The sequence below is a fragment of the Ictidomys tridecemlineatus genome, chromosome 2, assembly GCF_052094955.1.
Source record: "Ictidomys tridecemlineatus isolate mIctTri1 chromosome 2, mIctTri1.hap1, whole genome shotgun sequence".
NCBI classification, from domain to species: Eukaryota; Metazoa; Chordata; class Mammalia; order Rodentia; family Sciuridae; genus Ictidomys; species Ictidomys tridecemlineatus.
Window position 1 is genome coordinate 45033669 of NC_135478.1, and position 15272 is coordinate 45048940.

Consider the following 15272-nt stretch of genomic DNA (forward strand, 5'->3'; position numbering starts at 1 on the left):
GCCAAATGGTGCTAGTAAGAGTCAGTTTTTACATTTTCTTCATTGAAAGAATATTCTTACTGGATTGAACTAGAATATTTGTTGCTCATTACTGGTTTCTCTTAATTCTACTTTGAGAGGTAAGCAGGATTTTTTATTTAAGCATAGTAATGTTGTTTGCACTAATTATTACAATGAATAAAGAATGTAGATTGAAGGGAAAGGGAATATTTTAAATAAACATATACCCCTATTTTTATCTGAGTGGATGGCTGGAATTAGTAGAGCCTTTTGAAAAGTCTGTGATTAAATTATGTAGCAATGAAGACCTAAATTGCTTTTATAATTATGATATCATAGCAAAATCAGGGTATCACATTTTTTTGGAAAGGTGGAAGATTAGTTACAAAAATTTTTTAAAAAGCAGAGTTTTAGAATTTCAACTGGTATGAAGGTAGGGATACCAGACATAGTTGACCAGGGCAGAAATCCCAACATCTAGCAAGTCCTTTGGCACATGGACATTGTCCTTAAGTACTGAGATTCTGGGAGACCTCTGAACTCTGCAAGTGTTTCCTGAGAGAAACTCTGATTCCTACCCAACTCCAAATGCTTACAGGAATCTAATTGTTAGAGCTGAATCTAAAGAGGCCAGAGAAAGCAGGAACATTAATAAGCCTTTGAGAATGGAATGTACCATATAAATAATTGTTTCTCCAAAAAGTAATGGCACCCCCTTTCTGTACAATACTTTGTTCCTATTCTAGCACATTTTTTATCTACTGATTCCAGCATTTCTATATTAACTGCTCCCTCTGTTTTCAGTGTTTTCCAGAGAAGCCGACATTGTCTTAGATCTGCTGTCTTAGATCTCCTCCTTTATTCTGAATTTGTAACACATTTTCTTATAAACCTCTGACAGATTACAAACCTCATAACCCAAACTGCATGATAATAAGCATATCACTTTCTAGACATGAAGGCCATATCTGCAGTGAAAAAGAAGCTGTGTTCCTTGGCAGAGTAGTTTTTTCAGGGTGTTGGTTGTGTCAAAGACATAAGTGGGGGAAGAATTTTCAGACGGGATGAAGTGTGCCTGATGTCCACATGGACTTCATATGAAGCATGTGATGTAATTCCAACGGGCTTTTCTGTTGGCCATCATAGAGACAGACCTTCCCCAGCCTTAGTTCTTATGTAGGTTCAATTGCATCACTTTTCATTTTTATTGAGTCTATGGCTGTAAAAGAAGCAAAAGGCATATTTTTATGGAATAGTATGAGTTTTTACCCTGTAACTGTATTCCCCTAGGAAAGCCTTTTTCTGTTATTGTCAGCATAAATATTTATTTAAAATCTACCTCATGGCAATGATAGTCTGAAAGCTATTTAGAGCCACTGCCTGCTTAATATTTATAGACTGAAAGAACTTTATTATTATCAACCTATCCTGCCCTGCCCTTCCTTCCTGTGAACACCATTCTGTGGACCAAGTTGATTTCATTCAAATTTATTTCCATACCTCAATCCCCATACCACCTTTCTACTTCAGTATTTGTGAAAGTTAGCACACATCAGTTTTTTTTTCTTCACTATAAACATCATCTTTGCTTAGGCATGCAGAGTTGAAAGTTTTTTGGGCTTTAATTTCAGATGAATCAGTTTCATATGTGAACTCAACTATACTCTGTGCTGTCAACTACAACTGGATATGATTTGGGGGCAACTCCCCCTAAGGAGAGTGCTGATCATGCTGATCACAACAGAGTTTAACTTCCTTTTTCATTTGAAGTAGTCTTAATTCTCATTTCCCCTCTTGTTATATATGAGCAAGAGAGAACTTATTTATATATATATATATATATATATATATATATATATATATATATTCTTGTTATATATGAGCAAGAGAGAACTTATTACTTTTGTCCCAAAGAGAAATGACCATGGGCTTATGAGCTGTTCAAATAGGGGAGTAATATTTTTCATGAATTGTCTGTACCTGAATACTGCTCTCACCTGCTCACATGAACATCAGTAAGCAATCATGCTGCTTTCCCAGTGAACCTTTAAGCAGAACCAGAATCTTTTATAGGACCATTTTCTATTCAGCCACTACTGGTCCTTTAGATTTGGTAAGCTGGATGAAACCTGTTTGTTCCCCAATGTAGTTTGACTTCTTTTGGGAAATAGGATTTCCTTCCATAGTCACCTAATAAGTTGTGCAGCCTGAAGATGTTGGTTTCACTGTTTGTTAGGCTAATCATTCAGTTCATGTTCAGCTGTAACTTCAGTAGCTAGATATTTTTATGTCAGTTTTTGTTGCAAAAAACAACAAAATTGCTGATTTCTTTGAAAACACATATTTTAAAATGTAGTTAGGAACTGTCAAATCAGAAAGAATCTCAAGGGTCAAAACTAAGCCAGAGTAGGGAGTTTGTGTTACAAGTCGTGCTCAGGTTATTTCTTCACATTGGCATTTGTCAGACAGACTTAAGTGTTTGTTTTCATAGTTAAAAGGTTAGTGGAGAAAACAGACAAAAGACTGATCTGGTTTAGAGGAAGCATCTAATAGGAACTCCATTATTACCACCACATAAAACTAGGATCCCAAACAATTATATTCTTAGTGCACAGACCGAAAGAACTATATATAACTTCTCTACTTTACCCATTTTCCACTTAGACTTGGGGCCTTCAGAACAAAATTATATATTTTAATACCCTGAGCAAAGTGAAAGGTGAAAAAACTCATTTTGAGAATCCAGCTGGCTCTTGCACAGATGTGCTATGTGAGATGATCCAAATAAAAACTTTAATATGGGAATATAGTTTAAAGGAATCCTTGGTTGGTAGTGCCCTCAGATACTGGCAGAGACAAATGCTTTGAAGAATCACATGTGCAACACAGGCCTCAAATATTTCTCCACTAAAAGTTCTTCAAAATATGAATACAGTGAAAAATAAAACTCAAATAATCTGCAAGAAAATCAGCCACCATAAGTGAAGCTAGCAGAAAGAAATAACAGCAGAAATAGAAGGCAAAAAAACTTCAGAAGTTAGAATTATAGGACAAATACTATAAGTAGGTTTGTTATGTTTAAATAAAAGAAGGGAAAATATGAATAGATCAAGAGACTATAAAAATTTCAAGCAAATTTAGAAATAACTAAATAAGAAGTCTAGAAATGGGAAAATATAAAAAAAATTGCAAAAGCCCAATGAGTAGTTTTAATAGTAGAGTGGTTATAGCAGAAGAGAGATGTAATAAGCTAGGAAACAGAGCAGAGGAGATTAAGTGAAGGTAGGAAAAAAAAACATAAAAGAATAAGATCTAGTGTAATTATAATTGGAATTCCATAGTGAAAGAGAGATGAAGACAGAGTCCATATTAAGCCATTATTTGAAGAAATGAAGGCTGAGAATTTCTCCAAATTTGACAGGTACAAATCTGAATATTTAGGAAGCCCAAAGCATCCTTGAATAGAATTAATAAAAAGAAAGCTATCCATTTGCATCAAAGTAAAACAAAATCTCAGTGGCAAAGGAACAGTCTTAAAAAGCCGACAGAACACTTATCCACAAATGATGTATGAGTGGCAAAGGAATATATGAGAAGGTGCTTAATATATTTAGTCAGTATAAAATGTAAATCAGAAGAACTACAGTGAGATGCTACTTCATACCCACCAAAATGGCTATAATTGAAAAGATAATAACAAGTGTTAGTGGGTGAGTGAAGAAATTGGAACTCTTATATATTGCTGGTGGGAATTTAAAACTTTTGAAAACAGTTTAGAAGTTCCTCAGAATGCTAAACAGTTTACCTTGTGGCCCAACAATTTCTCTCTGAGGTGTATACTCAAGAGAATTGAAAACATGTGTCCCCACAGACTTCTGCACAAATGTTCTTAGCAGCATTAGTCGGGTTTCAGCCCAAACCTGAAAACAACACAGATGTTCATCACCTAGCATATGGATAAACAAAATGTAGCATATTCATGTAGTAGAATATTATTCAGCAGTAAAAATGTATGAGTACCAATACACAATGCAACATGGATGAATGTTAAAAACCGCCTCATATGAAAGAAGTCACTCACAAAGTGTGCATACCGTGTTATTGCAGTTATGTTAAATATGCAGAATAGGGCAATTCATACAGGTAGAAAGTAAATTCTTACTTACCTTGGGCTAGGGATGGGATGTGGAGAATGGGGAATGATTTCTAATGGATCCAAGGCTTATTTTTGAGATGATGAAAGAGTTCCAAAACTAGATTGCAAGTATGGCTGCAAATTCTTTGAATATTATAAAAACTATCAACTGTATGCTTTGAACAGGTGAGTTATAAAGTATGTAAAGTCTATTAGAAAGCAATTATTGGTAAGTCCAATTGCCTTTACAGGGATGAATTTGGAGTGATAACTTCAGACGTCAGTAGCTTCTGGGAGTTGGAAGTTAGTGTAATAATATCCTCAATATGTTGAAAGAGAATATTTTTAACCTCTAAAGTTATTTTTAATACTCAGTAATAATATTAAAGAAAAAAGAATAAAATTGATATATTTTCAAATAAAAATGGAGTTTGACAAAACCCTACAAAAGCAAATTTTAAAAGATGGAACATCATAGCTTAATTTTTCTATACAACTGGAACTTATTACTCATTGGCTAACCTTTCCCCATCCCTCCCTCTCTCATTCTTCCCATCCTCTGGTAACCACTATTTTACTCTCAATTTCTATGGGATTGACTGTTTTAGATTCCATGTATGAGTGAGATCATGTGAAAGTTGTCTTTTTGTGCATGGCTTACTTAACATAATCACCTCCAGTTCTATCTATGTTGTAGGAAACTGCAGGGTTTTGTCCACTTTGTGGCTGAGTAATATTCCTTTGTGTATATTTGCCACATTTTCTTAATTATCAGTTGATGTATGCTCAGGTTGTTTCCATTTTTTGGATAATGTGAATAGTGCTGTGATAAACTTGGGAGTTCAGATGTCTCTTCAGCATATTGAGTTCATTTCCTTAGGATGTATACCCGGGAGTAGGACTGCTGGATCAGATAGTAGTTCTGTTTTTAATTTTTTGAGGAACTTTTATGCTATTTTCCATAATGGCTCTTGGTACTAATTTAAATTTCTGTCTGCAGTATACAGGGTTCTGTTTTCTTCACATCCTTGCCAGCAATTGTTATCATTTGTCATTTTGATGATAATTATTCTAACTGAAGTGAGGTAATATCTCATTTTGGTTTTTTATTTCCATTTCTCTGGTGATTAGTGATTTTGAGCATTTTTCTCATATACCTTTTTGGACATTTGTCATCTTTTGAGAAATGTCTTTAGATCTATTGCCCATTTTTTAAGGGATTTTTTTACTATCAAGTTTGTAAAATTTCTTATATTTTCTGGTTATTAATCCCTTATAAGTTGTATAGTTGATGCATTTCAGGCAGAATGAGATTGTTAATGGAATATCTGAGATATAAGAGTGAATAACAAGCGAAGACAGTGATAACCTTGTGGGTAAATCTAAACTAACATGGATGTCAAAAAGTAATAATGAATAAAAAAATAGGAAAGAACTAAAAATACATGACAATAATGATTTGTGTGGGAAGAGGGTGGTAAGTGGACTTATGCCTTGGGCCTAATTTTATTGAGAAATAAACATAATAGATCGACTTCAGAAGATAGAGTGTTTTAAATACAAATGTTACAATTTCCAGAGTAATGAGCTAAAGATTAGAAGTAAATAAAGTAAGGGCTGGGGCTGTGGCTCAGTGGAAGAGTGCTTGCCTACCATGTGTGAGGTACTGAGTTTGATTTTCAGCACCGCATATAAATAAATAAAGGCCCATCAAGAACTAAAAAAGTACTTGAAGAAGTAAATAAAGTAAAATAAATGTAAAAAATATAAATAAAGCCAGAACTTTTAAATTATCTGCAAAAAAAATGGAATGAGGAAAAAAGTCATTGACACCAAGAAACAAATGAGAAAAAAAGAAATGATAGTACATATAGAAAGCACAAGGTAAGCTGGGTTGAATTAACATCACATATATTGATAATCCTCCACCTAATTTTGTCAGGCCGAATACAAAAATGTGGGTATTGCTATTTACAGGAGACACCTTCAACAGAGGGTCAAAGATAACATTGAAAATGAAAAAAGACACACTACTTGAAAACTAGCCATAGAAAAACTGTAGTAGGTTCTCAGGCAAAGAAACCATTCTTAGAGATACAAGAATCAACAGTACTACAAGTTCATCCACATAGTAGAACTCAGTCTTCTAAGGAATCCTATTACTTAATCAACAGATGAAAGCAGATTTTAAACATCAAAAGGTGGGGGACTTAACCTACCCAATTTAAAGTATTATCTAATGCGATGTACATTATAGAATATTACACCCAACATTTGTTGGATACAAATTCTTTTCAAGCACACAATATAAAAAAAGAAAAGTCTAAGTATATATTATTTGATAAAGCAAAACATAACACGTTTCAAATGTTTAGTATTAAATACATCACTTTCTTTGTCCAAAAAGCAAGGAATGAAACATACTCTATATACAAAGATATGAAAAATTGCACTCTATATGTGTAATAAGAATTGTAATACATTCTGCTGTAGTGTATTTCAAAAAATAAAATCAATAAAATGCCAAAAAACCCCACAAAAAAAACAAGAAGCAAGAAGTGACCCCCCGCCCCGCAAACACCCTTGTATTTAGAAATTAAGAAAAGTACTTGTAAATTATTCATGGATTAAAGAGGAAATAATGAGATTAGAAAATATTTAGGATTGAATAATAATATCAGTACTACAAATTGAATTACTGGGATCAAGCTCAAATGATACTGACAGAGTACTTTATAGTACTTTAAGTCTCATATAAGAATGAGAAAGGGAGCCAGGTGCAATGATGCAAGCCTGTAATCCCAGCATCTTGGGAGGCTGAGACAGGAAGATAACAAGTTCAAAGCCAGCCTCAACAACTTAGAGAGGTCCTAAGCAACTCAGCAAGACCCTGTCTCTAAAATAAAATATAAAAAAGATGGCGGGGCCAGGGGGGCGGCTGGGAATGTGGCTTGGTGTTTAAGCTCCCCTGGGTGTTGAATCTCAGGTTAAAAAAAAAAAAAGAATGAAAATTGGTGAGATAAGCTTCTAACTTAAAAAGTTAGGGAACAAAAATAGAATAAACTCAAAGAAAGTAGAAGAAAGGAAATAATAAAAAATAAGAGCAGAAATTAATGAAATAGAAAGTGAAAATATAATTGTATGATCAACATGGCCACCATTGACTCCTTGATTACATTATTTAATTTGCTGTTACCTCTGTTGAGAGTCATCAAGAAAGAAAAATTAAAGAATATTAGGAATGAAAAAGAAGATATATAAAAAATAAATGAGTTTTATGAATTTTACTGCAAACAATGTAAAAGTTTAGATGAAATGTAGTAAGTAGTAGTATTTAGAAAATACCAGCTCTAGATGGTTTTGCTGGTGACTTTTAATGCACATTAATGGGAAAAAAATCCCAAGTTTGCACAAACCATTTCATTAAAAGAAATAGGCCCTACTTAATTTGTATGACTAATGCTTAAACTTGACAAAGACAGCACAGGATAGGAAAATTACAAACTAGTCTTACTCACAAACAGATGAAAATTCCTAACAAAATATTAGCAAGCTGAATTCAGTAACATCAAAATATAATACATCGTGACTAAGCAAGGTTATTAAAAGTGATAATTCAAAGGGAGATTAATGTTAAAAATTCCATTAATGTCATTCATTCCAAAATATGTTAAAGGGGGAAAATGTGGTAAAGATAAATGATGAAACATTGAAATTCCTCCCTTGGATACCAGAAACAGGACAGGGCCACCATTATCACTAGGTCTCTCTGTTTCTGTATGGCGTCTCTATGTGCCTAGTATTGGCTTCCTCATCATGGTGGTGGCAGCAATGTAATTGGACTTGTAAAATGGTTTCAAGTGGGAGGAAGCTGAAGCTGCTAGTCTTCTCTAGGTTGGGGCTGGGACAATCATACTGATATTTTGTTTCTTATGGTTGTTTAAAGGAAGTCACAGTCTAACTCAGATGCAAGGGAGGATAAACAGACTCTATTTCTTATTGTGAGGAGTGTCATTTGTACACAACTAGGAAGGGATTGGTGGAAGCTGTTTCTGAAGACCATCTACCACAACTCATATCAGATTGGCAAAAATCTAAAAGAGTGGTGTCATAAGATGTTGGTAAAGATGTGGAGTAACTGGCATACTTGTGACTGGCATGCTCATGGTTATGCAAATTAATATAACTACTTTGGAAAACATTTTGGTTTTATCTAGTGAAGTTGAATGAAGATGTGCTTGCTATGTGGTCCAGCAGTTTAACTCCTGATGGATGTGCAAGAAAATGATTGCTGTTTGTACCAAGTGAGATTGATATCTCTCTCTCTCTCTCTCTCTCTCTCTCGCTCTCTCTCTCTCTCTCATATATATATATATATATATATATATATGACTTCATTCATATGTATATATGTAAATGAATATTTTGAATGGCACTATTTGTAATAGTGAAACACCTAGGAATAAACCCAGATACCTATCAGCAGAATGAACAAAAAATTGTGGCAAAGTCTTACAATGGAATACTCTACTTTGTTGAAAATGAATTAATTCTATGTACATAGGTTTACATGGACATGATTTAACTTTCAGGACAGAAGTGCTTTAAAAAGTATACATGACACAACATTGAAAAATATGCAGAACCAAATAGCATGTTACTTATGGATGCAGAAATATATGGTAAGCCTAAAAGATAAGAGAGGAAATGACAAACTCCAAATTCAGGATGGATATAGGATGGGGCATGGGTAATTCTAATGTTTTTTTTTTTTCTGCTTTGGTGAATTGAATGATGGATACTGCTTTTACTTGTATCTCATGTATATGCTTTTCCTTGTACATTTTATGTTCTATGTCTACTCAACATTTAATATACATAAAAACAAAACCCATATATATGTGTATGTGTGTGTTCTGTTACTTACACACACACACACACACACATTGTTATTGTGTTATATTATCTTTGGTTAAATGACTCTGTTGAATGATCATCTCCATGATGAATTTTAAAAAAATAATTTTTAGTTATAGATGGACACAATGTCTTTATTTTTCTATTTATTTTTATGTGGTGCTAAGAATTGAACCCAGTGCCTCACATGTGCTAGGCAAGTGCTCTGCCACTGAGCTACAACCCCAGTTCTCCACAGTGGAGTTTTATCTTGGGTTAATTGTATTTGTTAGTTCCCTGTTGACCCTCCTGAAGACAATGGCAATAGGCTTGGGGATTTCATGGATGAGTAGAGTTGTTCAAGAAGCCTTCATTTCATTGTAAACCTAGGGCCACAGTGGGATAGAAGGTAGGCTACTGATATTGTTTCTATAGTATGTATTCTAGGCCCCTAAGACTGCTTCTCAAGCCATATGTCTCTCTTCCTCCTTCTCCCACCCTCCCCTTGGAGCTATGGATATATCTCATTTATATAACATTTACAATATACATAGGATTTTTGCAGATGTGATTTCATTTTATCATTAGAACAATGTATAAAGCAGGCCATTTATCACATTTCATAAGTCAGGAATTCCTGCTCATCTTGGCAATACTTCCTTGGTTTTTAGGACACTACCTCCTTTAGTTTTTTTTTTTTTTAATTATTTCTTCCCAGGAAAGATTTGATCTTCTGTATTCCCTTTAAACATAGCTGTTCTTGGACTTCTTGTCTTTCATACTCTTCTCAGATTATCTTTCCTTCTCTTGTGATTTAAATCTTCACATATAAACTAATATTTGCTAAATCAACTATACAGAACTCAGATCTTTCCATGAGCACCTGACCTTCATATATACAATATTATGCCTAAACTCTCACTTTCATCAAACATGTCCAAAATTTAATTGATCCCAACCTTGCTGTTCCTACTGTATTCTCTACCTTGTCAAACCAACTAATCCAATGACCAGAGCCCCCTGCAATCAAGACCATTTCTTTAAGCAAATTCATGGCCTGTCCTATTGGATTGGTTATTGAAAATTGAGAGAAATCCATAGCTGTCAAATGTAAAGTATAATTTCTAATTTCTTGTAATTTTGTTATTTCACAGATTGATCAACTGAAGCAGGAACTTTCAAAGAAGGAGTCAGAACTTCTTGCCTTACAAACAAAGCTTGAAACCCTTAGCAATCAAAATTCAGATTGCAAGCAACACATTGAAGTGCTTAAAGAGTCGCTTACTGCCAAAGAACAAAGGGCTGCCATTCTTCAGACTGAGGTAAGTTACGGTCTCGGAATTCTGGATGTCAAGATGTCATATCTGAGCAGCTTTCTTTGGAAGAACCCTTGGGACCAGTTGTGTTTGGAATTCAGGTTTTTGGAATTTTGGAAAGGTGAGATCTATTGCATGTATCATAGTTTGTATAACATTCCCAGTGAGGTTGCATCAATACCTTATAAGCAAAACCATGAATATTTCTGCAGAAAAATTTTCTTACTCTGAAGAAGGATGATGACTATATAAATTTTCTCCTGTCAGGTTTCATTGTGTGGTGCCACCAAAGGAGTTTGATTCACACTTGGATTTTTTTTTTCATTTGTCAGGGCTTTTTTTGGATTTGGAAATGATAGATAAAGAGATCGATCTGGAGGTCTTTCATTTTATCAAAAATCATAAAATTCCTTACTTTGCTGTAGATCATTTGTATAGGTCTGCCTCTTTGCACCTGTAGTTCCAGGGGTTTCTTAATAAGGAGTATCCTCAATTTCCAAAATTCTTTTACTCATTGAAGAAAGTATCATTTAAGTTTCTTAAAGGTGGTGTTGGTTATTTCTTATTCATACTTAGAAGAATGAACAAAAAATATATCTTACTAGCCTATCACCCTGTTTCCCCTAATTGTATTACATCTTTGGATCTGTTAAGAAATACAAAAGTACAAATTAATTAAATCAAACAATTGTCAAGAGTGAGCAATTTAGCAAAGAATGTGTTTTTGTCAGAAGAGGGTTGAGTGGGCATTGGGATACCCAGCTAGTCTGTTACCCTAAATTGGATGAGATAGTCTGCTGACCCCTGTTTGAATTTTTCTTCATGAAACAACTGATTAGATCCATATTTTGTCTTAAGTTATCAATTATACTAGGATTTCTGATAAAGTTAATGTGATTCTGTTGCTATGTGTTGGGTAGGAAGACATTTGATGAGCAAGGCAGTCTGCTTGCCCAAACAGGCAGTCAGGTTTCTTGATAATTCCTTTCCAGAAGGCAAAAATGAGAAAAGTCAGCTCATAAAGGCTTTTCCTCCCACTACCTTACACTGATGTATGTATGCTGTAGTCCCTGGCTTCTCACCCTGTTCTTATTCTTTTACTTGTATTTTATCTCTTTCAAATTAATGTAGTCCAAATTAGACCTACACATATCATTTAAAAAGTGGCGATGTGGCTAGCTTCTGCACCACATTCAATAACTAAAATGACCCAATGAGGAGATGGTGCTTTGAAGTAGAAAAAAAATTGTTCTCCATATGAGGCAGAGATAGTGAGATGATTTTCTAAGTTCACTGCTTTGAAGTTGAGTGTGAAATTGATGATTTTATTAGCAGGAAACATCCAAGGAATTTGTTTAGCCTTTTTTTCTCCTATTAAGATATCTTTGTATATAGATGCAGAGGAGAAAGTTACCTAATGCTATCCATCTCTTAAAGAAAGCAATTTAGGTTGAAATTAGCTCTAATTGTTGGATCATAAGCAGAGGATTTTTGGCGGTGGAATAAAATACTTTAAATTGGTTTCTCTACTCCTTAGAATAGCAAAGGGAAAAGAGTCTTCCTATTTAACATGTGGTGGTTTAGTGGGTGAGTAGAGGAGAGATTGTTTCCTTTTGTCCTGCAACAAAAAGTCTGGATTTAAATGAACATGCAAAGCCAGGCATGGTGGATCATGCCTCTGATGCCAGCTATTCATGAGGCTGAGGCAGGAGGATCATAAGTTCTATGCCAGCCTGGGCAACTTAGTGAGAACCTGTCTCAAGTAAAAAATAAAAAGGGCTGGCAATGTAATTCAGTGGTAGAGTACTCTTAGGGTCAATCGCCAGTTCTGTGAAAAAACATTCATTAGAAGAATATGGTGCTCATACTCAGAAGAGGTTACATATGATAACTCTTTGCAGTTTGGTTCCTAACTCATTCCTAAATGATAGATGTCTCTGGCTTAGTAGTTCATTTTTGTACAGAAGGGTTTTGCTAGTAGGGAATTTGTGTTTGGGAGGTGGTAGGATGAAGGGTGGAGTGAGGGGTGGGAGGCAAGTTGTCTGGGTTTGTGGCTGTGTGGCTTGGCTCCTTGGTTGGTTTGTTTTAACTTGTACAAATGCCCAGACACTCTTTGACATGTGTGCAATAAATCAATGGAATAATAATTTCACACACACACACACAGATACACCACATTGCTCTTAACATAACATTTTATTTTTTAAAATAGCTTCAAAGGGCCCCAAAGCCAAGTTTCTTATTTTGCTATTTCCCTTGATGTTTTCTATGTACTAACTTCCTCATTCACTAACAGAAATTCCACAGCAATATGGATAATAATGAACTGGCTTTCTTAAGTGCCTTGCTTTTTCTGAACCTTAATGAATAATTGGCAACATATCCAGAAATTCGGAAGGCCTAACAATGATTCTGCCATGTGAAGCAAAATGTTAGATTAAAAAGATAGCATTTAGAAGTGGAAGATGTATGGACATTCCCCAGCCTCCATATTCAGAAATGGTATGATGTGGGTCAGACTTGAGCTTCTATGAGCCTTTATATGTCAGTCTATAAAATGGCAGTCATTTTGCCAGCATGATACATCTGTGTGAAAAGTGCTTTGCTTATAGTAAAGGGCTATAGCTACAAATAGTGCCTCCGTCACTGCTGTTATTATTAGCAGTACCACTGTTGATAGGGGACGTTTTGGCAAGTCAATTCTAAATAGTCACTTCTCATCTTATCCATTTTGTTTACCTTTGTGACTCTCCTTTGAATTTTTGACAAGTGTATTTATTAACTCCATATATTCATATTTCAATTGAGTCACTTTTCTTAATATCTTAGAGCATTGAAGATAAATAAAGGTAGTATGAATGTGACTATATACTTAGTTCTGTCCCCTGATTAAGAAATTTGTTTTCTGGCAAGTACACTTTTCCCCAACCCAGCATGATTTCTAGACCATCAGGTTTCATGACTTCTACGTGTACCTTTTGGAAGATGTGTTATGTGACAATATAACACATCATAATGCAAGTTTGTACTAATTTTTGTTCAAGATAGGTCACTACTCTTCTAAGAGTAAATATCTGAGAACTTGTTAATCAATGAAAATATATAGGGATTTCATGTTTATGCAGGCAAGGAGCAAAATATTCAGAGGAAGGTAGTGCAGCTCTGAAGCAAGGATCCCTAATTTAAAAAAAAATCAGTGTATATGAGAATGTTTTACTATCTATAGTTCATTTCTCCAGAAAATTCACCTTGACAGATACACACTCAAAATCACATGTAATAATGTATATAATTTCAGGGGGTTTACATATGCTCTAAAGCAGTTCCAAGACCTTCACAGTAATGATCTTAGACTTTCACCTTAATGATCTTTGTCCTATGGATTTTGTGCATTTTCTTCACTTAATACATACTCTTTGAATGCCTTTTAAATGACAGATATAGTTCCTGCCCTCATCAAGTAGACACTGTCTTGGGCATATGGATATATGATACAGAATTGATTTATAATACCATAAACTCTCAGTGCTTTCATTATCATTGGCTACTACTAATTCCAGAGTCTTAATTGGACTTCATCTTCCTTTTATTGCTTAAAAAAGAGTTCCATTGGATTGAGGGCTTCCTTTGTGTTAGGAAACTGATATGCATTATTTCATTGAATCTTTTTTTTTTTTTTTTTGGTGAGGGTGAGTACTGGGAATTGAACTCAGGGTCACTCAACCACTGAGCCACATCCACAGGCTTTGTTTGTGTTTTATTTAGAGCCTGGGTCTCCCTGAGTTGCTAGCACCTTGCCTTTGAGGAGGCTGGCTTTGAACTCACAATTCTTCTACCTCAGCCTCCCGAGCTGCTAGGATTACAGGTGCACGCTAATGTGCCTGGCTTCATTTAATCTTTCTTTTTTTTTTAAGTTGTAGATGGACCCAATGCCTTTATTTTGTTTATTTTTATGTGGTGCTGGGAGTCGAACCTAGTGCCTTATATGTGCTAGGAAAGCACTCTACCACCAAGCCACAACCCTAGTTCTTATTTAATCTTAATGGCAAAGTTTGTGGCAAGTTTTGTAATTCTGTCCTAACCAATGAATTCACTGGACTTTCAAGCATGTTTATAATCTTGTATTGTCTAAGAAAGGATCGAAGAATGAATAACTGGGACTTAAATCCTCATGGTAGCATTATGCCTATGATAGAATATTGTGGCCATAGTGATGAAGGCTGTTGCTCCACCTTTAGGGGAAATTTCCATTTTTCAGAAAGTTTAGAATCCTAGTATATCAAGTAGAGTTTATTGTATAATTTTTATTTCCTTAAAGATGTTCTATGAACATCTTTAAGGAAATAAAAAACGTTTACACATATATACACACATACGCACATATATACATACACACCCACCCATATATATATACACACATACATACATATATACATACACACATGTATGCTTGCATACTATGTATAAAAAAGGGAAAGAATGGGCAACAGTATATTCCTTTGTTCTGAGTGGTGGAGACCAAGGTGCTCTTTAGATTTTTCATGATATGCATGTTAGACATTCGTAATATAAAAATTAAATGGATTTTTAACAGAAGTTTCATGATCATTTCTGCAAGGAGCTTGTGTAAGGTGCTGGTGGTGGAGGCAGCATTTTCGGAGCCTGTGGCAGTATTTCTCAGTCACTGAGTCACAGATGACTCAGTGTGATAGCAAGACCAGGGTGCAAACTTGGCCTGCCAATTTGCAAGATGAATTATAAAATCCAAGCTTTTAACAATGAAAATGTTGTTACACAGAGAAAAGAACAAGTTTTCTGTGTCCTTGCTTCTCAGTTTATTAACATTGGGATGGCGTCTCTGCCTCACTTTATGGCAAAGCTGCAACTTGTGGGCAAAGAGGACACCATGACAGGGAGTTGGGAAT

The 15272-nt window shown here is 34.9% G+C and overlaps 1 protein-coding gene across 19 annotated transcripts in view; it reads left to right on the forward strand.

Moving 5' to 3' along the window:
- Positions 1 to 15272, forward strand: part of Erc2 (ELKS/RAB6-interacting/CAST family member 2) — an 873922-nt gene that overhangs the window by 295101 nt on the left and 563549 nt on the right. For all 19 annotated transcript variants that reach the window (XR_013434457.1, XR_013434456.1, XM_078038390.1 and 16 more), the window contains one exon: positions 10186 to 10353. Coding sequence is in view for 17 of the 19 variants with exons in the window: in XM_078038390.1 (XP_077894516.1) it covers positions 10186 to 10353 (168 nt within the window). In the remaining 2 variants the exon portion in view is untranslated. The remainder of the gene's footprint in view (positions 1 to 10185; positions 10354 to 15272) is intronic.